This window comes from Lagopus muta, chromosome 2, assembly GCF_023343835.1.
Source record: "Lagopus muta isolate bLagMut1 chromosome 2, bLagMut1 primary, whole genome shotgun sequence".
Taxonomy (NCBI): Eukaryota; Metazoa; Chordata; class Aves; order Galliformes; family Phasianidae; genus Lagopus; species Lagopus muta.
The window spans coordinates 39446155-39460830 of NC_064434.1; the positions used below are offsets into that span (position 1 = coordinate 39446155).

Below are 14676 nucleotides of genomic sequence, written 5' to 3' on the forward strand. Positions count from 1 at the left end.
TATGTTTTGCAGTGAAGGAGGTGGACTTGAGGAGTGCTGACTTTGGATGTAACCCCATGTCAAACCGGTAGTAAGTATCCATGAATAATGTTTATATATATATATTTGTGAAACAAAAATTCAGCTTCTCAGTAACGCACGTAGCTGAAGATTTGTATCTTGTTTTGTTTCGTTTTCTTTTGCTTTTTAAACGGCAGTTTTAGGGAAGAATGATTTATATTGGAGATTCCTTTATTTGAAGCACCCTCACACCCAACACATGGACAGAGAGGGGGAAAAGGAGAACCTAGCAAAGGCAACTATTCAATATTTCGTGTGGAAGACATTCAGGATAAATTGATTAGACGATGAAAAGATCACCACACAAGGAAAAAAAAAAAAACGAAAAAACAAAACAAAACAAAAAAACAAACCAAAAACAAGAGACAGTCATGATTAAAACCCTCAGCTTCGTGGTGAGGGCTCCTTGGTGAAGGCAACTATTTTGGAGCCACCTGCGTGTAAAATCATTTTAAAAAACGCCCCGCACTCCCGGGCAGCAGCAGCAGCAGCAGCAGCCTGTTATTGCAGGGGGTTTCCATTTCTGGGTCACGAACGCGCGGCGTTTAACCCCACCTCCTCTCACTAAAGCGCACACAGAGGGAACATATGCGGCGCGGAGCATCGCATCAGCCTTACGTCGGGCTGATGCTCGCCTGGGGATAGTTCCTCGGCCCGGCGGCTCGAGGGGATCGGTGCGGGGCCGCACAAGGGAGCCGGGCTCTCGTGGACCCCGGGGCTGCCCTGGGAGTGAAGAGCGCGGGCTGCCGGCTGGGCACGCATCGGTTCTTCGCTCGCAGCGGCACCCGTCCCGCCGGGGAGGGCTTTCCTTCCTGGGAGGAGCAAGTTCCCGGCGCTAAACGCAGACCCTCTGAGTGAGGACTTAGCCGTTTGCCTTCCACTGGCCCCAGACGATGCGCTATCTGCCTCCGAGGTCCCAGCCGAGGAAGGGACGGAGCGGGCCGCAGCCCGCAGCCCGCAGCCCGCAGCCCGCTCCCCTTTCCCCGCTCCCCGCTCCCCGCTCCCCGCTCCCCTCTCCCCGCTGGCAACCGGCAGCCGCTCCGCGCAACCCTGCGCGCAGCTTGGGGGCAGCTTCCCCGGGGCTGAGTGCCGATCACGTTGATCTTTATAGGAAATGAGGGCCGAGGGGAGCGGGGCTCGCCGCACAGCGGTGCGGGGTGACAGCTTCAGGTGTTCTGTGACGAAAACCCCGATATCGCCGATATTCCCGGGAGCGCAGCCCCGGAGGCAGAGGGATTTTTGCTCTCCCGGAATTTCAAAAGCGTGCTCGGCCTCTCTGTCTCTCTCAATACCAGCCCTTCCCCCCCCCCCTTTTTATGTTTCTTTTTTGCATCAGCAGTAAACCTAGGCGCAGCGCAAGCTGCAGGAAAAGACTTGGCGGGTGCCAGGGGCTTCCCCCATCCCTGGCACGGCACGCCGTCGAGAGCGGTATCCGTGCACTTGGGGCGAGCCCCGAAGCCCGGGGGATGCTCGGGACAACGCGGCTGCGGGAAACCCTTCCCGGCAGGCAGCAGAATATGCACGTCCGAGGTTGGCTTCAAACCCCTCGAGGTATGCGTTTAAACACAGAGGTGACAAATGCCCTTTCTTGGGCAGAAGTAGCTGTGCAATTTAACACTAGGAGTTACTTTCATACTGATATTTCGGATGCGGCTTAAATCAAATCCGATTTTTTTTGGAGAGTTCATTTTGAGAACGATTTAGAGAGGTCAGTTAACTGAAAAGACCCCCTCTCTTTAAAAAATCCTTAAAAAAAAAAAAAAAAGAAAGAAAGAAAGAAAGAAAAAAAAGAAAGAAAGAAAAAGAAGAAGAAAAAAGTGCATGATATAAATCTTGAAATAGAAATAGTGTGTTTCCTGGTAGTTTGGGAAGAGACAACCCCTCCGTATATGTGTGGCCCTATTTTTTCCATGCGAGAGGGAAACTCTGAGGTTAATGCATCGCCTTCTCTCAAACGCACTCTTGATTTTTCAGCCCTAAAGACGGTGACACCGAGGGAGCCGAGGGCTGCGCTCAGCGGCAGCAGCGCAGAAATACGGAATAATTTTATTTAGATTTTATTTTAATAGCACAAACAATGAAGAGGAAAAACATAAAATAAACCCACAGACTGTAACGAAAAAATATTATTTCCGACAGCTGACACCTACACGTTTCTTTGGTTTCATAACTCTGAAGCTGTCAGAGCTGACGCATATTTCTGCTTTGCAATATACAGTGCCGAAATGAAGGGAAGGACTTCATGATGTGTTTTAAAATCAGTCCATGTGAGCGTGAGTTTAAGCTCCACTTTTCTGTGCATACTTTCGAATATCTTTACTGGGAAGAAGTCATTTGAAGCAGGCACCAGGGGAAGACCTTTCAGTCTGTCAGACGCACTAATTAGGAGCTGCATACACCGTGGGGACAGATGGGTTCTCTTCCCCTGTCTCTCGCCCCCACCACCAATTTCACCACGAGGGGATGTTTATCAGAGTGTAACCAACGCTTTCTGATAGGCACATCTTTGCTAAAGTTCCATATTTTCCCTGCTCGGAGTCGTATCTCGAAACGCAGAAGATGACGAAAGCCTTTACAGCATTAGACGCTCTCATTAAGAAGTCTGCTCCCCCCCGCAGCTCTTCTCCTCCGCACGGGCAGAGCCCATCTCTCTCTCCCGTACATCGCTACCAGCCAGCCCTGCCCTGCTCCCTGGTGCCGCTGCACTGACATCTTCCTCCCAGCAGCCCATCCCTCTCTATTCCTTCCTTGCCGATGATTTCTCTGAGCACCGCAGAGCTCCTTGGAGCTTCCATTTTAATAATAATAATCCATAATAATAATCACGATAACAATAATGATATAGCCTATGCTGAAATGGAAAGTCAGCGCTTTCCCAAAGGCCGAAGAACCGCGTGATCTGTTTGGTGCCACCACCATCTTTACCAAAGCGCACGGACTGGGAGCTCGTCTCCACGCATTGTGCCCCGGGGGATGGTTTTGGTGCAGCAGGACGGGAGGGAGGGCCGAAGCGTTGCAGGAAAACCCCCACGGGGCACAGCCGCAGCTCCACAGCCCGTACCCAGCGCGGGAGGAAGGCGCTGCGTGGCACCGCACCTCTGTGCCCGGGGCTGTGACGGGCGGCAACTGCCACCGGCTCTGTGCCTCCACGGGACTAAGCGGCCCTTGGGAACAGAGGCCCTGCCGCCTGTCCGGGCTCCTCGTCTGGTTAGGGTTCTCTCCTCGGGGATTAAGGATATAATTTTTTTTATAAGTGACGGCAGAGTCTTTAAGTCGTTAACCCGAGTGATGCTGAACTGCAGCTATGCCGCATCCAAGGCACCCACAGCAGGCTGTTCGTAAACGCTCACTGCTGCTTCTTCTTGGGGCTGCAGCCGGCATGGGGCACATAGGAGCAGGGTCACTCATGTGGAGCTGAGGGGGAGTGGGCATAGGCCCTGACATCTCTGAGTTTAGAACTTCAGTGATGGCATAGAGTCCTCCCCTTCCCTTCCCTTCCCTTCCCTTCCCTTCCCTTCCCTTCCCTTCCCTTCCCTTCCCTTCCCTTCCCTTCCCTTCCCTTCCCTTCCCTTCCCTTCCTTCCTTCCCTTCCCTTCCCTTCCCTTCCCTTCCCTTCCTTCCTTCCCTTCCCCTTCCCTTCCCTTCCCTTCCCTTCCCTTCCCTTCCCTTCCCTTCCCTTCCCTTCCCTTCCCTTCCCTTCCCTTCCCTTCCCCTTCCCTTCCCTTCCCTTCCTGTTCCTCCCTGCAGCCCTCACAAACGCTGCTTTTCCCGTAGCAGTGTCCAGGCGGGTGGAAGTCTGAGCACAATGAAACCTGAGAATTTCTGTCACTCTCTGCATATGGTCCGAAGTGCTTTAATCCCAATTAGGGGCGGCTGACACACGGTCCTATTCTCCCAATCAGCTCTTGAATAATTTGCCTAGAAATGAACTTCACAAATAGACCCTCTCTAAATGTGCCCAGCAGCAAGGAAAATCGAATTGAGTCAGGGGCTCATTCTGAGGCGATCGAGGGAGAAAAGGTATGAATTTATAAGGTACACCGAAACATTGCAAATTCAGCAACAAGTTGACTGACTACTTTTATTTGCACCATGTCAACCGAAAGAACCGAGAGATGCGCCGGGGCTGCGGGGGGAGAGCCCGGTTAAAAGGCGGCTTCAGACGGCCGCTGAATGCGCCGTGCCGCGATCTGGCGCCTCCAATTGAGGCCGGCCGAAAGGAAACAAAAATCTCGGCCCCTACGCAGGAATTTTTAAGTAGCACAAAATGTGTCTGAATCCGATCTCCGCTGCTGCTCGCCATTAACAATAAGAATACCAAATTGAGATCCTGTCATCTGCCGGGGTTCCCATAGAACCTCAATCACCATTCAGAAGCTGCTTTAATATCCCACCCGATCCCGTCTGCACCGCACAGCTGGGCGGGGGCCGAGAGCGGCACAGAGCGTTGAGCCACAGAGCGTGCGGGAGGAACGGCAGAACGGGGCCAGAGGGAGAGGGGTGGGCAGGGCTTGGGGGGAGCGGGGAGTGAGGGAGGGAGAGGGGATGGAGGGAAGGAAGTGGAAGGGGAAGGGGAAAGAAGGGGAAGGGGAAGGGGAAAGAAGGGGAAGGGGAAGGGGAAGGGGAAGGGGAAGGGGAAGGGGACAGGGGAAGGGAAAGGGAAAGGGAACGGGAAAGGGAAGGGAAAGAGGGAAAGGAAAGGGAAAGGGAAAGGGAAAGGGAAAGGGAAAGGGAAAGGGAAACGGGAACAGGGAAAGGGAAAGGGAGGGATTAGGGCTCGGGAAAGCGGACGGGCGACCGGGGCAAGGGGCTCAGGGAAGCCGGGAAGGGGAAGGGGGAAGGGGAAGGGGCCGGGGAAGGGCCGAAGCCCGGGAAAGGGGAAGGGGAAGGCCGGGCGCCGAAGGTACGGCACGGCAAGAAGAAGGATACAAGAGCAACAAGTTCAGACTGGGCAGGGCCTGGGGCTGGTCCCGGCAGCTCCGTCGCGCAGCCCACCCCGCAGCCACCCGAACGGAGCCCGGGCACGGCCGCCCCGCACGAAGGGTCACCCTCGGGACCGGCGCTGCGGGCCCGGCAGCACCGCCTACGGAATGAACTTGCAGCATTTCGTTACAGCCCGCGCGGCGCTGCTCGGCCGCATAATGAGCCGGGCCTGTATACAGGCATTCATTCCGGTCTGAATGTAGTGTTGAACCTTCCTCTGTGCCGGAGCGGTTTGATGGTTGGAATGGAGCTCCCTGGTGGGACATTGCTCTCCGCAACTGTGCCTCTTTGGATGACTGTTGTTCCTTAACATTCATGCCTCATTACGGGGCAACCTGTTAAATGGCGGAGAACAGTGTGCCAAAGTGTTCCGCCGGGGCAACCGGCAGTTCAGCGCTGGGGCATAAATAAGGGCCCGCCGCGGAAAAGAACTTTCGCCGCGGCTTTGGGCAAAGTGATTTCGCTTTAAGGCGTCTCCGGCAGCCCGGTTTGAGTATATAAAGAGCGATAGCGGAATGTTTTGATTGAGTCTAAACATTGTCTTTGAATAAAGCTGAAACCATGTAATTAATGTGTCTTTTTAATAAGGGACAATACGGCCGTTCAAGCTATTTAATTTCATTTAACTTTTCCATCCCATTTGCTCCAAAGGCTGCCTTTACTTTTAACACCCGGCCTTTCATGCCGCCAGCTTGCTCCAGTGGGCACATTCAGATCGGTTTCACCCTTCCTTTTTAGGGAAGGAAAAATAAAAGAAAATGTGGTTCCTTTCCCTCTTTTGTGGACAATTTATTTCACTTGGGAACTTCAACTTTGAGCCACGGGACAGAATAAAAATCGGAGAACTGGTGTGAATGCTTCCCGAGCGAGGGCTTTTCTTTGCCGAGTGGATGGGAACCAGCCACAATTGGCTATATTAATAAATAACTTTCCTCACAGCCGGCCTTTACATGGTCCTATTGATAAAATTGTTCGCGTGTCGTTCACGCTCTTTGACTCATTAAGGCCCGGCCGGCGGCTCCCGAGGCGCAGCAGTGGGGTCCCCCGGCCGCCCGGAGCCCTCCGCCGCCGCCGCGGCTCCGGGATTCAGCGCGGGTCTCATCCCAAAGCCGCTGGGCCAGAGGTTACGGGGACATGTTCATGGCTTAAATTTATCGCCCTCCGCTTCTTGTTTATCCTTTTCGCCCCATTCACGCCGCTGATCAAAGGGGTCATCTTCAGTTCCCCACATCCTCTCCCCCCGCCGCCCATCCCCGCTGCAGTGAAAAGGAATCCATCCCTTTCCTGGGACGGTCCCGGCGAGCCGCGATCGATAATCATCAATGCCGCCGGGGACAGGCGCGACATTTATCTCGTGCGCACGCAGATGGAGCGTTATTAAACGCACAACCACGGCCGCGTTGATTGAGTGCCCGGAGCGGCTATGGCAGCGTTTCGGTCTCACGTCGCCTCGTCCCATCCCGTCCCGTCCCGTCCCCCATCCCGTCTTGTCCCGTAGCGTCCCAATCCGTCCCATCTCTCTTCTCCTCGTCTGGCCCCGTCTAACCCCGTTCGTCTCGTTCCGTCCAACTCCATCCCGTCTCGTCCCGTTCCTCTCTGTCCCGCTCCGCTCCGTCTCGTTCTGTCCCGTCCCACCCTGTCCCGTCCAACCCCGTCCCATACCGTCCGACCTCGTCCCTTGCAACCCGTCCAACCCATCCTATCTCACCCCATCGCATCCCATCCCTCCTCATCTTCTCCCATCCCACCCAGTCGGGCAAACCCCGCCGCAGCGCCGGGACTCCCCGTGCTGTCCCGGTGCCCTCCAGACCCCCGCTCTCTGCTGCCGCGGGGCTACGGGAGACAGCGCCCGGAGGGATCAGCGGTCGGTACCGCCCCGCGTCCGTCCCCATACGGCGGCTCGGTGGGGCAGGAGAAGGGTGAGCGCAGCCCTCCGCTTCGGGGAATTGTCTGAGTTGCGCTGTGGCCTCTGCGAGGTGACAGCGGTGAGTGCGGTGAGCAAATTCCGATGGAAGCCGCATGATGGGCGCGTGGGAAGCAGCTTGCCGGGCTGTATCTTGCAGAGAGCCTAAGGACCTAACAGGAGCAGGCTCAGTTACCCGGCTCCTACCGCCGGATACACATCTATGCGCTGCTTTCTTTCTTTTTTCCCCTTCGCTTTTGAGATTTATTCAGCGTGACTATTAAAAACACAGCAGGAAAGACCAAAAAAAAAGCTCCGTACCTGCTGCAGCTTCTTCTGAAATCAATGGATCAAATCTGCGACCGCGACTTCTCCTCAAGGAGAAATGCTCCGGACTTTCCCTTTGGGGAGTTACAGGGAGAGAGAATGTTTGCAGCCGTGAATTAGGCAGGGCTGAAAAAGAAAGAGTGGGAAATCTCACTTTTCCCTTTATTCCTCATACCTGGGTGGCTGCGTGTGCGCTAAAACACTGCAAAACCCGCGCACTTTTCTCAGTTCCTGAGAAATCCCTGCGATTTTACTCGCCCCAAGCCATAACCCCACCTAATCCCAGAGCTTCTCTTTATCTTAATTAAAGCCCCGATAAGAGCAGGATGCTTTCGGTCTGCTTCGTTGTGGCTGTGAGTGCAGCCGCTATTTGTCGGGTTTCACCTTCCAAGGCGATGCCGGCGCAGGAGACCGCAGCGCCGGAAGGGACCTGTGGCTGCCACACATTCGGGCCGTGCGCTGCCCGCGGAGCTCCGCGCTGCCCTCGGGCCGGGCTCTGCCTCCCGGTGATGTCGGTTCTGTTCCCGGCGCAGCCCTTTCCCTATCGCAGCCCCCCGGTGCCCGCAGAGCAGAACGTCGTTTTGCACAACACATTTGGTGCCGTTCCCTTAAGGATCGAAGCAGAGCTAAAGGGATCACCGGCCTGAACCCGATTCACTGAAATGGTAATATGGTCGTCCTTAAAAAAAAAAGAAAAAAAAGAAAAAAAAGAAAAAAAAAAAGTGTAGGTATTTTCTGGTGTTTTCCCATCAAGTACCTGCCCAACTTCTGTATGGCACACGCCGGGGATCAATAGAAGTTAACAAGTCCTCCAAACATTCCCCATCTCTTTGTTTAATCGCCTTTACAATAAAGCCGAGGGGAGAGAATTAAAAATCTTTGAAGTATATTAAACCTCAAAGGGCTCAGCCAAGTAGACTTAAAGTAGTCACTTATTTTCCAAAACTGGTTTGTCGGGGAACAATAAAAGGAAGCAAAATTTATGGGGAAATTATACAGTGGATTTGTCACTTAAAATATCGTAACTGTCGCGGGGACAATACCCCATGCTGAGGATTAATGGTCCCTCCAGACCTTTGATTCATCAGCGCCTTTTCTTTGCCCTTGACAAATTGGATTTTTAGGAATGGGAAGGTCGCCCGGCCCATTGTTCGCCGCCCATTCACAGCGCCTGATTATGCGGGAGGGTGAGGGAACGGCTCCATGTGACCCTCGCGGATGGGACCCGCAGCTGCTCGAGGAGCCGACTCTCTCACCGCGGCCCCGCAGCACCCGCCCGCCGCGGGGTCCCCCTCCTGCGCCCATTCAAAAGCCGCCCCGCACGCGCGGCCGCGTCACTCTGCGGGCGGAGATACGCCGCGCTCGTCCTCCTCGGCCCCGGCCCCGCCGCCCCGTTAAGTGCTCGGGGTCCCCAGCGCTCGGCCCCACAGGCAGCGATGCACGCGAGCCGGGCTCCGGCCATCAGCGTGAGCGCCGAGAGCTGCATCCCCGCCGGGCTGCGCCTGGGGCCCGTGCCGGGCATCTTCAAACTGGGCAAGTACCTGTCCGACCGCCGAGAGCCGGGACCCAAGAAAAAGGTATTTCCCTCCCGTCTGCCGCACCGCCGGACCTCGCTTTGCGCTCAGCTTGGGAGAAGAAGCTGCTTTCCCCTCTCCCTTGCCTCTCCGCTGCCTGCCACGGCCGGACAGCCTTACCCCTTAGCCCCTACCCCTTAGCCCTTGCCCCTTAGCCCTCACCCGGCTTCAGAGCCGCTCGGTGCCCGCCCCATTCCGCGGAACTGCGCTCCTCGGAGCCCACGGCACACGGCCGGGAGCGGGGAAGCTCCAGGGCCCAGCAGCAGAGCTCAGAACCGCCCGGTGCCGGTCCCGGGCTCAGACCTACGGGGGATGCTCGTCTGCGAGGCTGTGGGTGCGGGCGGAAAGCCCAGACCGCCTCCCACCCCCTGCGCGTTCCGCTCGGGTTTTTAATGCCCTTTAATTGTTTTTAAACGCTCTGCCAGCCCGCTCAAATTTATTTCTCATCTGGCTCCCTCAGTTCGTCGCTCTAGAGCGCTTTGTTCCGATGACTGGCGGATGGGCACTTTATTTTCCCTTTGTACGGGTAAGCAGGTTATGAAGGATGGCTCTGCCGGGACCTCGGCGCTGCGCAGCACCCGCTCCCCTCTCCCTCTGCCCCCGACCCGTCCCCGTGCCTTGCGCGTTCGCTCTGCGTGGACCCAGGGGCTGCACAAACCCTAAAAAAAAAAAGAAAAGAAAAGAAAAGAAAAGAAAAGAAAAGAAAAGAAAAGAAAAGAAAAGAAAAGAAAAGAAAAGAAAAGAAAAGAAAAGAAAAGAAAAGAAAAGAAAAGAAAAGAAAAGAAAAGAAAAGAAAAGAAAAGAAAAGAAAAGAAAAGAAAAGAAAAGAAAAGGGAAAAAAAGGGAAAAAAAGGAAACAAACAAACAAAAACAAAAAAAAAAAGGGGGGGGGGGTGGGAGGGGGAGGAGGGAGGAAGGAAAAAAAAGGGGAAAAAATGGGGAAAAAAAGGAAAAAAAGGAAAAAGTATCGAGTGTCCAGTATCACCATACCTGGGGGCATTTAGAGCAGTGCTGCTACACGCAGCTGCAGACCAGCGCCAGGCCCGGGTCTACCATCCCCAGAGCTCGCTCCGGGCCGGTCCCAGAGGTTCTATGGCGCTGAAGAAAACACCGACGGTGCCCCGATGGGTAGGAACGGGGCCGGGCCGCAGGGGGCTCAGGGGACACCCTTGGGATCTTTCCTCCCCGGCTCGGGAGAGAAGTGACGGCGGCGACGCTGTATTCCAGGTGCGGATGGTGAGAGGGGAGTTGGTGGATGAAGCCGGCAGCTCTGCTTTGGAGTGGATAGGGTTAATCCGGGCCGCCCGCAACGCCCAGGAGCAGACTCTGGAGGCCGTCGCGGACCTGCCGGGAGGACAGGTACACCCCGCCCGTCCCTCGTCGCTCCCCGCGCCGCCCCCGCGGCTCTCTGACCGAGTGCCCCTTCTGCCCCCACGCAGATCTTCTACCGGGCGCTGCGCGACGTGCAGCCCGGCGAGGAGCTCACCGTGTGGTACTCCAACCCCTTGGCGCAGTGGTTCGACATCCCGCTCACCGCCACCCCCACGCACGACGAGAAAGGTACGGGACGCGTTGCCGGGTCCCCACATGCAATACGGGTGGTGGGTGAGTGCGAGGTAACCCCACCGGAGCAGCGTGCCGGCACGGGGACTTCAAACCTCTCCGCACGAACCCCAGTTGCCGATTTCCGAAGGGCGATCCGCGGTAGCGTACGGTAGGGCCCCACCCCTCGGGGCGCTCCGGCAGGGGCACAACGTAACATCGCCGAGTGCGCGGTGGGGCTATAGGAAACAACTTTGTGGCTAAGTGCCTCTGGAGGGGAGGTGTGTGTACGTGGAAATATCGCTGCCCCCTCGCGTGTGCCCCGGCCGGAGCCTCGCACACGCGTGTCGGGGTGTAACGCGGGCAGAACCGCGGTCAGGGAGAAAGTGGAACATTCGGTGAAGCTCAAACCGGCCCTAAATGTCCCTAAGACGCCCGAGGACATTGGGAATGGAAAGACATCGGCCCTGGACCACTCGCTTCAATGCGCAAACCGATTCTCAGCTGGAATTGTACACCTCACCTTTACGCTGCGAACAATCAGTGACAACGCGGTAATGCACGAAATGGGGGAAAGGAAGTTGGAAAACTTCAGCCCGAGCCTCGCCCGACGCGACCACAGGGCGCTCCGGAACCGCTGGAACTGACGCTGGGAAACCGCCTGCCGTCGAACACGCGCAGGAACTCTCGAATGGCTCCATGTGCCGAGGCGGTACCCGGAGAGGCAGCCCCGGCTCTGCACCCCCCACGGACAGCAGCGGGACCCACCTTCACTTCCGAGCCGACCCCACGGCCCCGCCGTTCCCAGCCCGATTGGTGCTGGGCCGGAATTCGAATGCTGAAGCTCTAATGCTAAGGATGGAAAACTAGGGAAAAAGAGAAAAAGAAAAGAAATACAACCAAAAAACAGAGTGGAAGAAATTTTCATTTTAGTTTCAATATTTTCGAAAGCTTGAACAAACGAAACCCAATCGAATTGATCTTAACATTATGCGATAGAGCCGATTTTCTTTCTTTTTCGATATACTTTATTTTTATTTTTATTTTATTATTATTATTCTTTTATCCCCTTCCCGCTCTGGGCTGGGACAGCCGTGCATGCAACCACGCCGCCGAGAAGCACGGAGCCAATAGTACGCGTTGGGAGCGGGCAACGGAATGGGCGTCCGGAGCTGGGCACGGCGTTGTCCGAGAGCTGTGCCACTCCGCGTCTGCCCCGACGCCACCGTTCTGCCCCGCAAGCGGGGGCTCCAAGGGTTGTCCGGTACTCGGCCGCTTGTTGGTCGTTGCGGTGCATGGAGCCTTGAGGGAGGAGTGGATGGGAGCGTGTGGTGCGGGCAGCAGCTGAGGGAACTTCGGGGATGTTGAAAATGTGTGAGCGATGTTTGGAGATGGACGGCCCAGATGGTAGAGGGATGGGGAAATGGGTATGGGTGGTGGAGGGGAAGAAATCGAGGAAAGAGGGGGGGGGGAAGTGAAAGGTTCAGGGAGAGAGAGGGGGGAAAGGAAAGAGAGAAAGAGAGAAAGAGAGAAAGAGAGAGAAAGAGAGAAAGAGGGAAAGAGAGAAAGAAAGAGGGAAAGAGAAAGAAAGGAAGGGAGGGAGGAAGGGAGGGAGGAAGGGAGGAAGAAAGGAAGGGAGGAAGAAAGGAAGGGAGGAAGGAAGGAAGGGAGGAAGGAAGGAAGGAAGGAAGGAAGGAAGGAAGGAAGGAAGGAAGGAAGGAAGGAAGGAAGGAAGGAAGGAAGGAAGGAAGGAAGGAAGGAAGGAAGGAAGGAAGGAAGGAAGGAAGGAAGGAAGGAAGGAAGGAAGGAAGGAAGGAAGGAAGGAAGGAAGGAAGGAAGGAAGGAAGACAAAGAAGAAGACAGAAAGAGAGAAAGGAGAGATAAAAAAGGAAGAAAATAAAGAAGGAAGGAAAGAAAGGATGGGAAGAAAGGAACGAAAGAAAGGAAGGAAGAAAGAACGAAAAAAGAAGAATGAAAGGCAGGAAGAAAGGACACGTTCAGAGAAGATGAAGACGTCCGCACGGCGGATGCCCCCCGCAGGCAGCGCAGAACGAAGCGGCGCTCCGGGCCGGGCCGGCAGCGAACAGCCGCGGCCACCGGGGTCTCTTCCGCTTGAGAGGATCCGAAATGTTCGGAGCCGGGGCACAAAGGGCATTGTCCTCTGAAAGGGAACGATTACATATGGCCCATACATATCGGATATTGTCTCGCCTCGTAATGAGGGGCTCACGATCATTAGATTGGCCTTTGTTCGGCGCGGCCGGCTCCCCGCCATACGCCGCCTCTGCTGCGAGCGCCAACAGATGGCCCCCACCCCCGACAGCCGACCCCGGCGGCAGCTGCTCCCCCCGTGCCCGGACGGGAGAGCTCCGGGGCCGCATCGCGCAGTGCCGCGGTGTGGGAGCGGGACGGGAGCGGGGCTGCGGGCCGCGGGCTGAAGGTGCTGCCCTTTCCCTCCGCAGGGGAGGAGCGCTACATCTGCTGGTACTGCTGGAGGACCTTCAAGTACCCCAACAGCCTCAAGGCCCACGTCCACTTCCACTGCGCGCTGAGCCACGGGCGGCCCTTCCTGCACTCCGAGCACGGCCGCCCCCCCGCCGCCGCCGCCTTCGGCCTCTCCTCGAGGGCAGCCGGCCCCCATGCGCCTGGCTGCGGCCCGCGAGACGCCGTCAAACGAGAGGCCGCCGCCGCCTCCCCGCCGCCGGTCAAGCCCCGACGTGCAGCGGGCAAGGAGGAGCAGGAGCGCGCCCTGGACATGAGCGTGGGTGCCGGCCGCGGTCCGGGCGCGCTACTGGGGCCGGCGGGCGGCAACGGGCTGGCTCTGTGTCCGGGGGCGCGCTCCGCCTTCCGCCCTGCCGGGCCGCTGCGGGAGGAGGCGCGGGCGGCCGCGGGCTTCCCCAAGCTGCTGGGGGGGCTGAAGGCGGGCCGCGCCGCCGCCGAGCCGCCACCCAAGTGCGGGGCGCTGCCGGCCGAGACCGCACCTCCGACGGCGGCCGCCGCCGCCGCCGCGGCCGCCGCTGCAGGGCTGGCGTGCGGTGGGGGGCTGCGGGCCTTCCCGCTGCTGTCGCCGCTGGAAGAGGCCTCGGCCTTCCGACCCCTGGAGCGCGGGCTGCCCGGCGCCGCGCTGCCGCCCGGCCGCTACCCGCCGCTGCCCGGCGGCGCGCTGGAGCGGTTCGCTCTGCCGCCCTTCGAGGGGCTGAAGGCGTACGCGGGGGAGTGCGGACTGCCCGTGATGCCGCTCACCGTGTACGGCGGGGAGCTGTTGTACGGCGCCGCGCCCTACTACCCGCTGAAGCTGCACCTGGGCGGGTTGCTCAAGTACCCCGAGGCCGTGCCGTACTTCGGCGGGCCGGCCGCCGGGCTGCACGCCGCAGAGCTGGGCTCGCTGGCCGGCATCGACCGCGAGATCGCCATGCACACGCAGCAGCTCTCCGAGCTGGCGGCCGAGAAGGGGCGCGGACGGCTGGAGGCGCTGCCCGCGGGAGCGGCGGGGGCGGCGGGCGGCAAAGCCAAGGCCGGGCACCTGTGCCTGTACTGCGGCAAGCTGTACTCCCGCAAGTACGGGCTGAAGATCCACATGCGGACTCACACCGGCTACAAGCCGCTCAAGTGCAAGGTGTGCCTGCGGCCCTTCGGGGACCCCAGCAACCTCAACAAGCACATCCGTCTGCACGCCGAGGGCAACACGCCCTACCGCTGCGAGTACTGCGGCAAGGTGCTGGTGCGGCGCCGCGACCTGGAGCGGCACGTCAAATCCCGGCACCCGGGGCAGGGCCTCGGCAAGGTGGCCGAGGAGCGCAGTGACTCTGGCTACGCGCCCGCCGAGCGCGACCAAAAGACTGACAACGAGAGCGACGTGGACGTCTGCTTCACCGACGACCAGAGCGAGCCCGAGAGCGGCGGCAGGACCCGGCAGCAGTAGTGCCGACAGCCCCCGGTGCTCTGGGGCGGGGCCGAGCCCCGGCTCCCGGTGCAGCCCCGGTGCGCGGCCCGAGCGACGCGCACCGCCCCTCGCTGCTGTACCGCCGCCTGGAGGAAATTGTGCCTTTGGGGAACGGCTCGTCGCTGCGTCCTCTCCTCCCGCGGGTGCCGGCGGCGGGAGTCGCGGTGCCGGCTCTGCAGCGCCGCTGTGGGCTCCGCCGCGGTGCTCGGGTCCCGACGGAGCGGCATTGCTGCGATTGCGGTGGGCAAATACCGACAGCTGTCTGGGGAAAAAACAGCGAAGGCGAAAACTAGGGAGAGAAAAGACGGCAAAAAGCCCCACTCGCAGCACTGGAGAGGTCCGCA

The 14676-nt window shown here is 58.1% G+C and overlaps 1 protein-coding gene across 1 annotated transcript; it reads left to right on the forward strand.

Annotated features, from left to right (window-relative positions):
• The first annotated feature begins 8709 nt into the window (after positions 1–8709).
• On the forward strand, positions 8710–14311 carry PRDM13 (PR/SET domain 13). Its single transcript, XM_048935714.1, has 4 exons — positions 8710–8850; positions 10075–10206; positions 10287–10407; positions 12852–14311. The coding sequence occupies exons 1-4, from the start codon at positions 8710–8712 to the stop codon at positions 14309–14311; spliced, it is 1854 nt and encodes a 617-aa protein (XP_048791671.1).
• Positions 14312–14676: the final 365 nt, after the last annotated feature.